The following is a 16,086-nucleotide window of genomic DNA, read 5'->3' as shown; positions in this document are numbered from 1 at the left end:
ACTGTATTTGCAACTTTCTCTCTAACATGAGATCGTGTTATTTATTTCTGTCTTGACCGGTGCTTTTGACATTTTATCATGGCAGATGGTTTCAAAGAAGTAATAAAACACTTCCAACCTAATTGGGCAATTATTCTTTTTTTTTTTTTTATTTAAATTATAAGCTGAAACATACTTTCGTGATGTTAACATGTTCCTGTTCTTCATAATAAATGAAAGTAGCAGTGACATGAAATATCTTTTTCTTTTAAAGAAGTAGCTTTCTATAGCACAATGTTATTTGCATTGTCAAGAGCTGATTTCCCATGAGTTATGCCCACTGTCTACCTTATTTCTACCCAAATTCTGTAAGAGGAAATGCATTTTTAATGAGGTTAAACTCAGATGTCAAGTGTCCTATGTAACTTGAGCTGGAATTTATCGAAGCTTGATTCTGTTGAGGAAGAAAACTCAGGACAGGCTGGATTCTAAATAATTGCTGGTGTGTGGTTTATTCTGAGTCAGTCTGAAGAACTGTCAGCAGTTCAACCAAAGCTGATGCTGTGCTTTGTGGGAGTATCCCCACAAAATCAGTCCATGCCTTTGGGCAGTGAAAGCCCAGAAAAGCCACAGCAGCTGCTGCCTCCTCAGGTGTTCCAGGAGCTGCCTGAGCCTCCAGCCTTCGCTTCTGCCCAGCCCTGGAAAATCTCTGTGTGCTGCTGCAGCCAGAGCTGGGACCCTCTCTCAGCCTGGGGCTTCTTCATGGCTGCTGGATTCTTCTCAACCTGTATGGAAGCTCAGATTCCTTACAAGAGAACAGAACAGCATTGCTAAAGCAACTCCCAGGGATTTGTGACTCCTCGTCTGGTGGGAATGGCCTGTAAAGCTGTTGGCTATAAGTTTCTCCATTAAAATGCATGTGAGTGTGCAAAAATTGAGCTGCTACTTGTTAACAGAAATTAATTACATGCCAAAAGCACTGTAATAGCAAATTTATTTTTACTACAAGTTTTCTCTAGAAACTGAAAACTAATGTGGAAGAATTGGTTTTTCTCTTGCTGATCTTTGGAATGTGCTAAAATTTGGATATCTATAATGCCATGTTCACTGCTAGATTGCATTGATTTAAGGTTGGCTTTTATGAACCACAACAAAAAGGAGTCTTAACTCTTTTGCTTAAGTGTTTGGAAACTGCTTTTGGTACAGCCTTGCAAAACTTAAATTCTTGAATAGGTTACAATGAAACTGATTTTGTTGGAAAAAATATGCTTACTATTAAAAAAAACCCGAACCAAACAGTCACCTTAAACCAAACTCATTAAAACAGGGAATTCATTATAATTTTGCATATTAATTTTGATGGGTTTTGTAAGATGATATTTTACTGGCTTATTTCCATGAATACTTGTAGAGGATCAATAACTAGGAGGTAAGTCTTTGCTGCAGCTTCTGCTGAAGCTCAGACAAACAGAAATGTTTGCAGCTGCTGGTGGTGGGAGTTTCTGTAGGTAAAATTGATTTCCTCTGTCCATTCCCTTCACAAGGACCCTCCTCTGCTGCCCTTAACTGCAACAAAAGGCTCGTGGGTTAGTTGTTTCCTATTGTTTTATTTGCTTTTCAGATGCTGTGGGTTCAGGGAATGTGCTGGGTTTGGACTTTCAGAGCAGCAGGAATGGCAGAATTTGAACTCTGTGATTGGGAGCTTACTGCCAGGAGGAGTCTTTGTAATGTCTCAATGCTGAAGTAATTGCTGCGTGTCCTCTCACTGCCACGTTGATCTGTGTATTGGCATAACAGTGGACCCTGAGCAGAGTATTTTCTGTGGCTCAGTAAAGAGAGTCGTTAAAGTTGGAGCCTATATATTGAGTTACTTTCCCATCTGTGAGGATGCATGGCCAACCTCTGCAACAGATGTTCCTACAACTTTTATTTTCAATGAAGTTTCTGTGATGTCCCTTCAAAGACCGTACTCTAGGGAAGCTTTTTTTTCCTGGAATTCAGCCTGGATTTGAGGTTTTTGGGTTTTTTTTCTTTTAGGTGTATTTCCATTGTATGCATCAGAATTCACTTTTCCCACGTAGATTGCACAGACCTTCGCGGCTTGCCTGGCTGCAGATCAATGAGCATCAGCATCCCCATGGAATGGTCCCAGCACCAAACCTGTCTGAGCTCCAGGAGCGTTTGGACAACGTTCTCAGGGACAGGCTGGGGTTGTCGGGATGTCCGTGCAGGGCAGGAGAGTTGCACTCAATAATCTGTCCTTCCAAATCAGCATATTCTGATAACTGCCCGCTGACCAAACATTAACAGGAGGCGCTTGGCAACTACAAAAAGATCCGAATAATCATCTTATTCTATTCCAACCCACTACGAAGAGGCACTTGGAAAGCCGTGTTGGCTCAGCGCTGTACCCGGAGCCCGCCCGAGCCGTGCCCGGCGCTGCCCGAGCCGTGCCCGGAGCCCACCCGGGCCGTGCCCGACGCTGCCCGAGCCGTGCCCGGAGCCCGCCCGGGCCGTGCCCGGCGCTGCCGCGGCACCGGCGCGTCCCCGCCCCGCGGAGCCGGGGCCGGGCCCGGGGCGGGGCGGCGCGGCCGGGCCGGGCAGGAAGATGGCGAACGTGCAGCTGGAGTTCCAGGCCAGCGCGGGTGAGGCGGACCCGCAGAGCCGCCCGCTGCTCGTGCTGGGGCAGCTGCACAACCTGCACCGCCTGCCCTGGGCGCAGCTGCGGGGGAAGCTGCAGCCGCGGGTCACCGAGGAGGTGAGGCCGCGCCGCGGGTCCGCGCCCCCTCAGAGCCCGGCGGGGCTCCCGCGCCGCGTGTCCGCCCGGCCCCGCGGCCTCGCGGTGCGGCCGCCCCGGCCCTGAGCGCCGCCGTGCCCCGGGACCCCGGGCCGGGCTGGGCCGAGCCTGTTGCTGCGGCGGGGCAGCCGCTCCCGCAGCCCCTGTGCCGCCCCGGCGGGGGAAAGGCGCTCTGCCCTCTCTGAGGGAACGCTGAGAGCCCCTCCGCGCCCGCAGCCACTGCGGACCTGTTTGTTCAGTGGTGCCGATGGCTTGTGGTAGAATGATAAACGTTTTGCATTGCGGCTTTTAGGTCGCGAGATGTTTGGCTAGGGGTTTTTATACACGGCTCCCCAGTGTCTTAAGATAATATTTACCCTTCTTAGTTTTATTTGTTTTTAATTAAATTGCTATGTGAAACAATAATTCGGAGCTAGTAAATCATTCCTCGTATTTATCACTAGGAAAACTGTCTCAAGTTAAGAAAGCTCTGAACCAGCCTGTGCACTAAACAGTGTGGTTTTAGATTGTAATTCATATGGCTTAAAGGAGATGCTTGTAATGGAAAGTACGTTTATATTTTCTGGTTAATGAACCGGTTTGTCAAATTTCCTGTTTCTTTTCATTCCAGAGGTTGTTGTGCACAATTTCTTTGTTTCCCACACCTAAACCCTTGTCATTAAAAATTCCCTAAATACAGCAGGGGTGAGGTGGGAAGGAAAGTCTGGCACGGTTCTTTGTCTTTAAATCCTTCTTTTCTCCCCAGATCTGGCAGTCCGCTCTGAGCACGCTGAATCCCAACCCCACGGACAGCTGCCCGCTGTACCTGAACTACGCCACGGTGGCCGCGCTGCCCTCCAGGGTCAGCCGGCACAACAGCCCGTCCGCAGCGCAGTTCGTCACCCGCCTGGTCAGGAACTGCCTGCCGGGGGGGGTCAACAGATGCATTGTTGTAAGTGGCTGCTGTGAATGAAATGTCTAGCGAGTGTTTTCTCGACTTTTCCGGGTTGTAGCTGTCTCCAAGGAGACTGGAGGAGGGCAAGTTTGACTGATATAATTACGCTGACATGATTGGTTTTGCACTGGCATGTAGGCAAGACCTGACTGTAATGGCTTGTACATGCTCAAGCACATTAGAAGGAGGAAATTATGGCTGGATTCGTATGGAACATCTTCAACCAGGAACGCCCATGCAAAATGAACTATTAGTGGCTTTTTCCAGACTAGGATTTGGGATGTTTGCACGTTTCAGGAGATTGATGTGGCCAGAGTGTTATGTCTGTATCACAGAACCCAAGAGTGGTGCCTTGCTTATATTGTTCAGTGAGTTTTAAAAGTCTTGATGCAAATAATGCTCCGGTGTGAGTCCTTTGCAGCATGAGCTCTTGGATTTCTTTGGTCATCTTCTATATGAGACTGATGAATTTATTTGTTTCTGTGGGTTCTCCAGTTAAGATCAGATTTGTAAGTTGTTGGAGAAGACTCATACAGTGTGAGCAAAAAAATTTAATAGTAGTCTTCACTTGGAACACTTATTTGCAAGAGTAATAACTCTACTTCATTTTTAGCCTTTGAAAGTGTTTAATTAAAACTGCTTTCCATTGGTAATTTCTGTAATGAACTTCAGAAAAATAATCTACCTGCTAACAAACTTCTGGGTTAATACTAGCCACATTTTCATACAATTTCTGCCTTCACATTCTCATATATTCTTTGTTACATTTGTTTTGAGCACATGTTGGTGATTCCTGTGCCTCTTTTGGTCCTGATCTGTAGGCTAACCTGTGTTAATTGCCCTGGTATAATTACAACAGTCCAGGTCCCTTATAAGGATGAACTAATTGCAGCAGTGTAATTCATTTATGGGAAATGAACTGGACCAGTTCACTGGGGTGTTTTCACAGTGCCTCTCTGTCCGTACAAAACACGATCAATGAGCTTGTCTTGGGCAACGTTATTTCCCACCCAGCTCCTTTTTTCTCCTCTTCCCCAGGAATACCCCAGGTACCAGAGCTTTTAAGTGCAGCCTTCCCCAGGGGTGTTGTTTGACATGTTTTGGTGCTGTTTGCTGTTGCAGATGGTGTGTGAGCGCTCCGAAGTCTTCGCCTCCGCCTGTGCCCTGGCCAGGGCCTTCCCCCTGTTCACGCATCGCTCCAGCGCCTCCAGACGCACAGAGAAGAAAACTGTGACAGTGGAATTCTTCCTGGTTGGCCAAAACAACGGACCGATGGAAGTGTCAACACTTAAAGTAAGATTTTGGGGGGTTTCTGTCATCTTTTCCTTCAGTTCGTTGCACACACAAATACATCTGTCTCAAGCTGCCTCTGGAATAGGTGTTGTGTAATTATCTTAGCTCAGGGTTCCTTGGAGTTGATCAGTTCACAGCATCTGTGAGTAGAAATGCCAAACATATTGCAGCAGATGCTGAGAATGTTATCCACAATTTAGATTTCAGGGGTGGAAAACACCAAACAGCACAACGAAAATGTCTTCTGTCTCACATGTATCACAGATGCAAGCTCTGGTTTTAGCCTTTAATTACACTGCTTTTGGTGTGTGGGCTTCTCACTTTTTTCTACCCAGACAAAAGCTGTGTGTGCCTGTGCAGGTGAATATCACACTGGTGTCACTAAAAGTCATTAACAGGGATCACATATGGCCTCTGCTGTTTCTGCCTGATGTACCTCTTTGGCTGAGTTCTTCTGGCAGAACTGTGGCCAAAAACAAGACCCTAAGAAACAGCTTGGAGATGAGCTGCACATGACAGTGAAATATGTCCCAAGTCATCTTCCAATGGCAGAAAATCAAAAACTGTTTTCCTTGTTTGACTGTTGCAGAGAGGAAACTCCACACTGGGTAACTGTTGGCATGCCAGGTCATTCCTCTTCAAGATCCATAAATTTAAAAGCTATTCCAAGATTTGCAGTTAATCTGTTAGGGAACTCCCTGTTCAGTGCTCCAGGTTCTGTGCTTTAGTACAGATGGATACTTCCTTAGCTGATCAGTCAATGAGGTTACAGAAATCCCTTGAAAGTTTTGGCAATGGATTTGACAAAAGATATAGTGTTGCTGCATTTGAAATTCACTGAATTACAGCTTTAGGGTTTTGGTTTTTTTCGTGTCTTTTCCCCTGTGCTTGGTCTTTACTCCATGAACTGATTTGGCCCCAGAAAATGGTGCCAACCCAGTTTTCAGAAAAGTGGGAAAGACAGATGTGTTGAGAGTACAACTCTTGATCACTCCATTTTTCCATGCCCCAAATCAGAAAAAGCATAGCTGGTGTCAAAAATAGTTCCTTCAGATAGGTAGATTCCAAACCACTTGGGTTATTTTTAACTTAAAAACAAAGCTGCAATTATTTCTACCTCCCATTTTTCCCCTTGATGTCAATGCCAAAAATATTACTGGCTTCCTCTTAGCTGAGTCTGCACCCCTTAAATTCACCAGCGCCAGACAGCTAATGCAGAGCATGGAAGAGGCATGTGGTAGGACATTTTTATCTAGACCTCTCCCTTGACATGTTGTATTTTACACCTACTGCATTGTACAGGGTATTTTATGGTGAGGACTAGCAGGGATTGTCAGAGCTTTACAAGGCACTTATTAGAGGCTGCCATTACCCCGCTTCTCTGGAGCACTCTGGAAACACAAACACAGGCACAGCTTATTTCTGGAAGTCGTGCTGCTCCCCTGGGGCTTGGCCTTGGGGTTAGAGCACCTCCTTTTACCTGTATGGCCCTAACAGGGAATCACTCCAGACAGAGCTTGGCTCCTGAGGAGGTCCTTACCCCGTCAGGGACAGTAAAGCAATCAGAAGTAATTGCAGGGAATTGGGCACATTTCCAAAGCAAGCCAAGGTTTAGGAGTGTGATGGGATACAAATGTATGGAGTCCTTAGGCTGGTCTGGCCAAGCCAAACTTCAGATACCTCAGCATGAGTGAGTGAGTGTCCAACACCTCCGATTCCTGTGAAACCCATCTTGACTCACCCTTGTGCTGTGTGTGGTCCTCAGTGTAGTGTGGCTACTGGAAAGCTGCACAAAGTTTCCTTCCCCCAGGTCTTACAGCTTCAAGTTGGTAGTTCATGGGAGTTAAAAGTTGAAGCTTGGTGTCTGGTGTCTTCATGGTCCTTCTTTTGCCAGGGGGATCCTTCTGTAAGGAAACAGCCTTGGCTGCTTGACCATTTTGATTCTGTCCACTCTTGCTCAGATAAGTTTTTGCTCAGTCCAGCAGAGAGTCAGTCCATTTTGCCACAGAAATCAGAGAACAGTGCATGTTTTACACAAGCATGAAACATTCCAGTTTCCCCATGGGCCTGCCATATAGAATACCTCACAGCTGTAATCTTTATTTCCCTCAGCCATTCTGCCTGCCCTGTACAAGCTCTGTCATTTCCCATGTTGCAGATTACACAATCTCTGCAGGTTTCCAACCCCAGCAACCCATAAACTCATTGTGACTTCCTGAACTAGCTTCCTTTTATCTTTCTTTCCTCCACCTCAAATTGCTTTCTTGATGTCCCTTTAGTAATGGAGAAAGATACTAATTTTGCAGCATCAGTTTGCTCAGTAAAAGAATACAATTGCTTGCAAGTTAAAGCAGATAGAAAAATAAGCTGGACACATACAAAAAATAATGGTTAGCTTGGTGGCATTGTTTACCTGTGCCTGTGGTGGTGTCAGTTAAGCATTAACGTGCTCCAGAGGAAGCACCCGTGGTGCTGGCTGCAGAGGGATGAATGCAGAGCTGTGCCAAAGGCCAGCCCCTGCCAGGTGTCCTCCCTTGTGTTCGCAGTGCCTGGCCAGTGCCACCGAGGGGGTCCGGCTGGCTGCGCGCATCGTGGACACCCCGTGCAACGAGATGAACACTGACAACTTCCTGGAGGTTGGTGAGATGCACCTGATGGAATAGGTGCTATTCCAATTGCTAATTGAAAGTCTAGACTGCAGGAATCAAGCCCAAGTGTTGCTGTCTCTCAGTGCAAGCTGTGTGTCAGCAGTGGGTGACACAGTCCAGCCAGGGGTGCTCAGGCTCTTCCTTTGGCCTTTCATGTCTCATAGAACTGTGCAGGGTTGGAAGGAGGCAGAGTTTACAGCTTGGAGTAGGGCACTGGGAAGCTGAAAAAATGAGTTCTTCCTTTGGTCATGGCACTAGATTCTTGTCTTAAACCTGATTGTGACCAGAGTTACTGAAATCATGGGACAGCTGACTTATTTCCGAATGAGTTTTATCATAAAGATCTGGAAAGCTGTTGAAAATGAAATTATTCCTGTCCTGTTACATCATGATCCAGTAGAGTGAACAGTTGTCCTTTGCTTCAGAAGATTTCTTCTACTGGCAGAGTCTAAAGGTCAAATTTATATTTCATGCCATGGCAAGTCAAGGATGTGTCAGTGGAATTAGGCCATTGGAAAAGCAGCACCACTCCCAAAATTGTGACTGTTTGTATGTGTATGCATGCAAAATCACTAAAACCCTTTAACTGGCTATCCATTTGTGTGGAAAAGCAGTGATGTGTCCTGATGATTGACTGACAATGTCCTTTTTTCTGAATTATTAAGGAAATCAAAAAAGTTGGCAAGGATCTTGGGATTACTCCTACCATTATCCGGGATGAGGAGCTGAAAGAGAGAGGCTTTGGAGGTACATCTTGTTGAGTATTACACTTTTTTCTTAGCAGATGACTGGAATGTTTTGCCATTGTGATGTTTCATTTGCACATTTTTTAAACTGTTTTATTGTCTATAGTATTCCAAGAAAATACCCACAGGGGCTCCTTGCAGTCTTTCTTTCCCACAGGTTTAATTCTCTGTTTTCCAGGTATCTATGGAGTTGGAAAGGCAGCTCTGCATCCTCCAGCCCTGGCAGTTCTCAGCCACACTCCAGATGGTGCCACACAGACCATTGCCTGGGTGGGCAAAGGTATTGTGTATGACACTGGAGGACTCAGCATCAAGGGAAAGGTACAGAAACACTTGTCCTGCTGCTGCCTTTGCTTACACTGTTGTTTTCTGATGGAAGCAGTTCAGATAATGTCTGTAGGAAGCAAAAGTACCTTTTTGTTGAGTTAAATGCTTTCTCTGTTGTCATCCCTATGGACACAAATGATTGGGGGAGAAGACCAAATGGGATTCAAGAACCACTGCAGAACAATTCAGTAGCAAAATGATATTTTGCCCTTTAAGTATTGCCTACTGAAAGGCAGAAAGTGGGAACAAAGATGTTTAATTTCTGGTTTCAAAGATAGAAGCAAAACCCATTGGAGTTGGCCTCAGTGTGAAACTTATAAACAACCTTTTTCTTTTTACTTTCCTAACAGTTTAGCAACCCAGTTTTAGAATTTTTCAGTTCCAAGACCAGATCCACTAATAAGCAGTGGCACATGTTCCTTGTTTGTGTTGTTGACAGCTGAGCACTGTCAAAACCAGAGTCTGAGAAGCATCAGAAACACTGGTTCTAGCAGGCATTACTGTGAAATTCTCTTTCAAAGACAAAAAAAAAAAAAATCTGTGGTTCTGTTTAAACAGACTACTATGCCTGGAATGAAGCGAGACTGTGGTGGAGCAGCTGCTATTTTGGGTGCCTTCAAAGCCAGTGTAAAGCAAGTAAGTAAAATGTGTTAATTGATATCATGTATCCCAGCACTGCCAAGGAGCTTGGATATATTCCCAGAGACAGAGGCCTGTCTAATCCTGAAGTTCTGACCTGCCCCTGCTCTTAGTGAGCTTGAGCCACTCTGCTCTTTCTGCTGTTCCAGGAAAATATTCCACATCTTTACTAGGATCTTGAGAATTGTGAGAAATTCCTTGAGTGCTGATTTTTTTAAGGGTCTTCCTTGAATTTCAGAGTTTGTTCTGTGGACTGAGTGGTTTCTAGTTCCTTGAATCGGGTCTATACTTGAGTTATCCAGTCCTGATTTTGTTTAAGCTGTGGGATTTAGGGCAGCTGTTGTCACCTTAGCAAAGAAGGGGATGAGTGACTCTGGGATATGAAGTCTTTCTATATTCCAAATCCTGTGCCAGGTCTAATATTAACCTAGTGGGATAATAACAGTTCTAGTGTCATCAGGAGCTGCTTGTTGGTTTGCATCTGTGGTCAGAAAGTAGTGGGAGAGCTGAGAAGGAGCCAGGTATTGAAATACGAAGAATAACAAATATTCCTATTGCACTTTAACAATGCAAACTGGGGAAAAGTGGCTGCTGCCAATAAAACTCTGCCCTCTCCACAAATCCAGTGACTGAGTCTTGCTGAGAGAGCAGCTATTGCCTCCAAGGAGTATCCAAAGTTCAAAAAATATTTACTGCTGCAGATTAATGCATAGATCTGATGGATGCTTTGTCCAGGGGCTGATCAGTGCCAAATTCCCATTTATCAATAGTCTAGCTCTGTGCCTTGGCCCTAACAGCATGTTTGATGTGGAAAGATTGTAAACTTTACAGTTATCTGCTGAGAATTAAAATTGGAAACAGATTTGTGAGCTGCATCTCAGGCAGAGTAACTACCTTGCATAACTAAATCCTTCAGAAAGTTATGTCAGAGGTCTGCAAGGGACAAGAGCTGGAATGTAGAGCTTTGGGAAACCTTGGGATAGCCATGGATGGGGGACATGGTTTCAGTGGTTCAGTCCTTGTTTCCAGAGTAGTTTTGTTGTGATTGCCTGCACTGAGAGAAGTTCCATTCACAGTCACAGTAGATCTGAGCACAAATGATCTCTCAGTTCATACACAATTACTGCAACAGTGAGTAAACTGCCAGTGATGTGTTTGGACAAACTGAGCCTGGAGAAATCTTTATATGGAAAAACAAAAGAATGAACTCACTGCTTAATTTTACAGTCTCATGTGAGAAGACCTGTAAATGACATCCCTGAAGAAAATGTGTTCAGAGAGGCAGTGGAAAGAATTTGTTGTTACTGTTTCAAGTCTTTTTTAAAAATGCTTTCAAGAATAAAAGAAAAGGGGAAGAGGTTCCACTGAGCTATGCTTTGTCACAGAGAGTGAAGTGGGAAATGTGTGTTGGATCGAAAGCTCAGTGGGAAGAGGGGCAGAGGTTATTTTCCATCTTCATAAATATCTGCCTGCATGCTGTCCCAACAGTTACACAACATGGTTGTAAAAGGCTTTGGATAGAAAAGTTAATCAAGTGATTTTTCCTAGAAGGATGCATTTTCTCCATTGTGAGCTTTCCAACACAAGGGAGAAGAGAAAAACATTGACTTAAATTTTTGCTTTCTTTATTGTTAACATGATCCTGCATGTTAGCATAGTGAATCCTGCTTTTGAAGAGTTGCAGGCAGAATGAGCTTCAGGAAACTGATACTGGAAATAGATTTTCACTTTTTGACAGTAGATAAACAACATGTCTCTCTTGGAGGAGAAAAATGCAGTGCAGTGCAGTGAGACTCTGTGAATAGCTGGGTTGTGGAGAGAAGGTCCATTTCCAGCAATGCTGTTTGCCCACCAGCTGGGCTAGAAACTGGGATTACTTTCTGGCTTCTAAATGCTGCCTGTAATTTTGAAAGGTTTTGATTGATGCCTTTGCCCTTTAGACTTCAGAACATGAGCTGATTCAGCAAGCCCAGATTTCTTCAGCCACAGTTATCAAGAGATTAAGAGCCAGGTTTTCCCCCAGAATTTGATGGTATTAAGGTTAACTATCCCAGTTAAGGAGGAACAATGTTTTCATTTGTTAAATGCTGCTGACTCGCTGTCTGTTCCTAGAATCCCTCCACACAATACAACTGCTATATAAATAACAGAATCATCATCCATTTTAAAATACCATCCATAACCACATAAGCACTTGACTTTATACCAAATTTAAAACATTATGAGATAAACCAGAAGAGAGGAGGCTAAGGAAAAAAAATAAAAAAACAGGTTAAAAATGCTCTGTGCCTCCCAGCAAGAATGACACATTTTAAAAAACCCAACTAACGCCCACCCACCTGTCCAAAAACCCCACCAGATTTCCTTTGAAAATTGTAGCATTGCTGTCAAGGAGTCTCAATCCCTCACTGATTTCAGTCCCAATAAATCAGCTTGATATGAATCAAAAGCCATTTCTCCCCTCTGGTTGTTACAGGGGTTTAAGGACAATCTTCATGCTGTTTTTTGTCTGGCTGAGAATGCAGTGGGACCACGTGCAACGAGACCTGATGACATCCATGTTCTTTACTCTGGAAAGTAAGATTGTACCTATTCCTTTCCCATAAACAGAACAAACATAATTTTTCTGCTAATCTGAGAGTCATGCAGATTGTGAAGCTGTCCCTAAATCAGCATCCCTAAATATTGATAATTGCATTTCAGACATCCACAGTAGTGAGTTTCAAGTGTGCTTAGATTTTCCTGTGGGGCATGTAAATATACGTCAAAATATATGGGTATCATGAGCTGCACTTCCCTTAAAGCACTCAGAATTTAGGTGGTTTTTGTAGTAGAACCAGTTTCCTGTGTCCATCTGCAGCTGCACTGTGTGGCAAAGCAGCAAAGACAGCCCATCAATGGATTAGAATATTTTTTAAGAACAGACGTTACTTCTTTGGCAGTAATCTGTAGAATCCCAGCATCACACAAGGGCAGCACTGTCATTTCCCTTTTCCTTGTGTGCTCTGTCTGGATGCTTGGAGCTGGGGAGTAGCAGCCCTACAGACCTGCAGAGTCAAATAAGAGCAGCACATGAGGTTTTTGTGAAGTATTTTGGTCCAGGCAGGTGAGTCCTGACTTCCAGGCTGAAGCAGTCCAGTGTGACATGCCCTGTGTTCCTCCCAGAACTGTGGAAATCAATAACACTGATGCAGAAGGTCGCCTGATCCTGGCTGATGGAGTCGCTTACGCCTGCAAAGACCTTGGAGCTGATATCATTCTGGATATGGCCACTCTTACTGGAGCTCAGGTACAACACTTCACATTCATAACTCAGCTTCTTTTCTGTTCTTTATGTAACTTTTTTGCTTTTGCATACTTAAATTAAATGTTATGACATCAGCAGCTGATACTAGCAGGTGAGTACTCTAGGTTTGCAGTTCAATTTATTATTACCAGAACCGATTTGTTAATAGTGATCAGGACTTTTTTGTCCATGAAATGGCTTCCATTTCATGTACCACAGAGTGGTACAAGGGTACAAATTTAACACCATTATTTGCTAGCACCTGTTCTGTTTTATACAAGGTTATATTGATGAGCAGTGGTGGAAGGTGACTTCTTCCTGGTTTTGTCCTTTACCTCAACAGGGAATTGCTACAGGAAAATACCATGCTGCTGTCCTTACTAATAATGAAGAGTGGGAAAAGGCTTGTGTTAAAGCTGGCAGGAACTGTGGAGACTTGGTCCATCCTCTGGTGTACTGCCCTGAGCTCCACTTCAGTGAATTTACCTCTGCTGTAGCTGATATGAAGAACTCTGTAGCAGTAAGATTTCTTTTTTTATTTTAATTTTCTCTAGTATATAAAAATACGTGTTTTCTAGGCAATGAGCTGGCCTGCTGAAAGCTCTTTTTGGGGGCACCTTTTAGAAATGGCCCATATTGTCCTGGTCTTCAGAGTCTTTCACCTGGGGCTCTACAGGCTGTCTTCAGTGTCAGGTTTAAACAGGGTGACCTGCTGCAAAGGTATCTTTGGGCTGCTTGCCTTTTAAACATGGCCCTAAATGAATGCTGAATTCCTAGATGGAGATATTTTAGGAAATCAAGATGAGCATTCCTCAGCTCATACATCACCAGCAGAGAAAGTAGCTGGGAGTGCAGCAACCAGGAAACTGAGGACAGAGGCCTCGGAATTGCTGCAGCTGCTTTTGCTGCTTTTGAGGGTTCCAGGGTGCAGTGAGGTTCCAGAACACTGCAGAAAGGAGTGTGGGCAGAAGAGGAATTGAGCAGGGCCACACTGCTGCTAGGGACTAAGTCAAGGATTTGCAGTAAAGCTGGTTTGTAAGACTGTTCTAGGGCCATTCGTTAAGCTTTGAACGAGATTTGTGTGTCTGTCTTTCTTCTAGGCAGAATGAACCACTTATATTTTCTCTGCTTATGAGACCAAGTCTGTTTTTATTGTTCCCACAGGACCGAGACAACACCCCCAGCTCCTGTGCTGGGCTCTTCATTGCCTCCCACATCGGCTTCGACTGGCCAGGGGTGTGGGTGCACATCGACATCGCTGCTCCCGTGCACGCCGTGAGTGCCCTGCCCCTCCCCGGGCACACACCTGGGCATGCACACTGCTGCTGCCTGCAGGAGCTCTGGGTTGGGTCCATCACTTCAGAGGGACAGAAATAGCTGGAGAAGGGTCCTTGAGAAAAGCACTGACTCGTCTCTGTTGCGAGTTTCTTGGTTTCTTTTCTGTTCATATTTTTCATTTTGGTTTTAAAATATTCTAGCAGCCACTTCAGTCAGTGACATCTTTATCATGGTGAGCATTGACAACTTGCCTGGTCTCTGTTCATGGCAATAATCCCAGCCTTCCATTTTCAACCATGTTGTTTTAAGATGATTGACCAGAATTGATCATCCTTCCAAAAATATGTTCCCTTTGGTGGAACTTGTGTAAATTCTTTTTTTTTTTTTTTTTTAACTAAAAAACAAGCCAATTCACTCGACTTGCTGTTTTTTGTTTTTTTTTTTTTTAACACAGTTTATTCAGCTCATATTCCAAATCCATTCTCAGGCTGGGTGGGAGATCCCCTGCCCTGAGCAATACTGGCCTCTCTCCACCCACAAGTCAGTGGGAGCTCTGTTCTCATGTGTTTAATCCAGCTGGGACAGATTTCAGTGGTGGTGAGGATACAGCAGCACAGAGCAGGGGTTGGCTATGGCTGCTGACCACCACAGCTCTCACTGGATCAGTAGCCAAATTAAAATGAATCCAAATCCTCCAAGTGTGAACTGTGTTGTTTTGGTTTTGTTCTAGGGTGAACGAGCTACTGGCTATGGCGTGGCTCTGTTGCTGTCCCTGTTTGGAGGGGCCTCTGAAGATCCTTTGCTCAACCTGGTGTCCCCCCTGGGCTGCAATGGGGACTCTCCCCCTGAAGAGATGGAGAGGGACTCCAAGAGACGGCGCCTGGTTTGACACAGCCCCAGCCCTGAGTTACCTCACTTTGCACTGATCTGTTCTCAAGCAATGAAATGTCACACGGCAGAAATTTACTTGTTTTTTTATTATCATGATAAGATTTATTACTTGTTTCTGATAAAAAACAGTCTGATTTATTGTTTGGTTTTTTTTTTTTTTTTTTAAATTATTGGTGCACACAGTTGCTGAACAATATCAGTGGTGCAGAGTCCAGGCTCAACTAACTATATCAGGAAGAGGCCACGTACTCCTCTGAGCTCACAAAACCTAACTAAGTGCATTAATGCATGAGAAGCTCTCTCAAGTCTGAAGAAGCAACTGCAGCTATTGCTTACAAAGCCTTCTGAATTACTTATTATATGTGAGGTTTTATCAGACATTTCTGCAGGCCTCAGTGCATCTCGGAACACAGGACAAGGAGAAAATCTCTGTAGACTTGGCTTATTCAGAGACAGTTTAGCTTAGCAGCAAAAGAGATGTAATGAGAAAAGGCCTATAGGTGCTGTTTCTGCATGTTTTAATGTTCTTCTGACCAGTAAAATCAGCAAGAAGGGTTCAGAACATACCTCTGTGTAATTGTTTCACATACAAATTACAGAATGTATTCATGTTAAATGAGGAAAACAATAGAGGGACTGTGATTGAGTAAAATCGGTTTACAAAGCAGAGTGGCTTCTTGCCACTTAATAAATTTATAATTATTAAAGAAGCTTACATATCCCATGTGGTGTTTTGTGGTGTTATTTACATTTCTGAGAACACTGAGTGCTCCAAAACTTTGTGTACAACATCATTACCCCGCTCACATTCCTTTTCCCAGCACTCAGAGCTGAGAGAGGAACAGCTTGCAGCAAGTGCTTTGGGGCAGTCCTGCAGAACTTTGTGATTCACTTCATTTGCTTCAGCAGCAGTCAGGGGTGCTCAGTGTGAGTTTCTGTAGGAGCCCCAGGGAGCTTCCAGGCACTGGTTTGGCTGGACACCCGCAGGAAGTGACTGGTCCCAGCTGATGTCATGGCAGTGACAGGGCTGGGAACAGAGAGACCAAGTCCCTGTCCTGGGGCTCCAGCATCAGCCTGTGGAACATTTCCTGCTCCAGCAGCATCAGTGGTGAGAAATCCCCCCCAGCACCCCCTTGGCTGCTCTGCAGATCAAATCAAGCTGAGCTGTCCCTTTCCCTGGTGAGGGGATCTCTGGAGGGCTGGTGGTGGTTTTAGCTGGAGTTCCAACACTGAGGGACACCAAGAGTCTTGGTTAAAGACATCTTGGA

General features: G+C 44.7%; 1 protein-coding gene across 1 annotated transcript; it reads left to right on the top strand.

Moving 5' to 3' along the window:
• The first annotated feature begins 2,532 nt into the window (after positions 1-2,532).
• On the top strand, positions 2,533-15,542 carry NPEPL1 (aminopeptidase like 1). The gene is made up of 12 exons (XM_030288623.4): positions 2,533-2,737; positions 3,522-3,707; positions 4,833-5,003; positions 7,550-7,639; positions 8,317-8,398; positions 8,576-8,718; positions 9,283-9,360; positions 11,840-11,940; positions 12,529-12,652; positions 12,993-13,169; positions 13,814-13,924; positions 14,658-15,542. Exons 1-12 carry the CDS (start codon positions 2,588-2,590, stop codon positions 14,814-14,816), a joined length of 1,572 nt encoding a protein of 523 aa, XP_030144483.1. The 5' UTR covers positions 2,533-2,587; the 3' UTR covers positions 14,817-15,542.
• Positions 15,543-16,086: the final 544 nt, after the last annotated feature.

Source organism: Taeniopygia guttata, chromosome 20, assembly GCF_048771995.1.
Source record: "Taeniopygia guttata chromosome 20, bTaeGut7.mat, whole genome shotgun sequence".
NCBI classification, from domain to species: Eukaryota; Metazoa; Chordata; class Aves; order Passeriformes; family Estrildidae; genus Taeniopygia; species Taeniopygia guttata.
The sequence above is the reverse complement of the archived record's forward strand: the minus strand, read 5'-3'. Positions and strand labels throughout refer to the sequence as shown.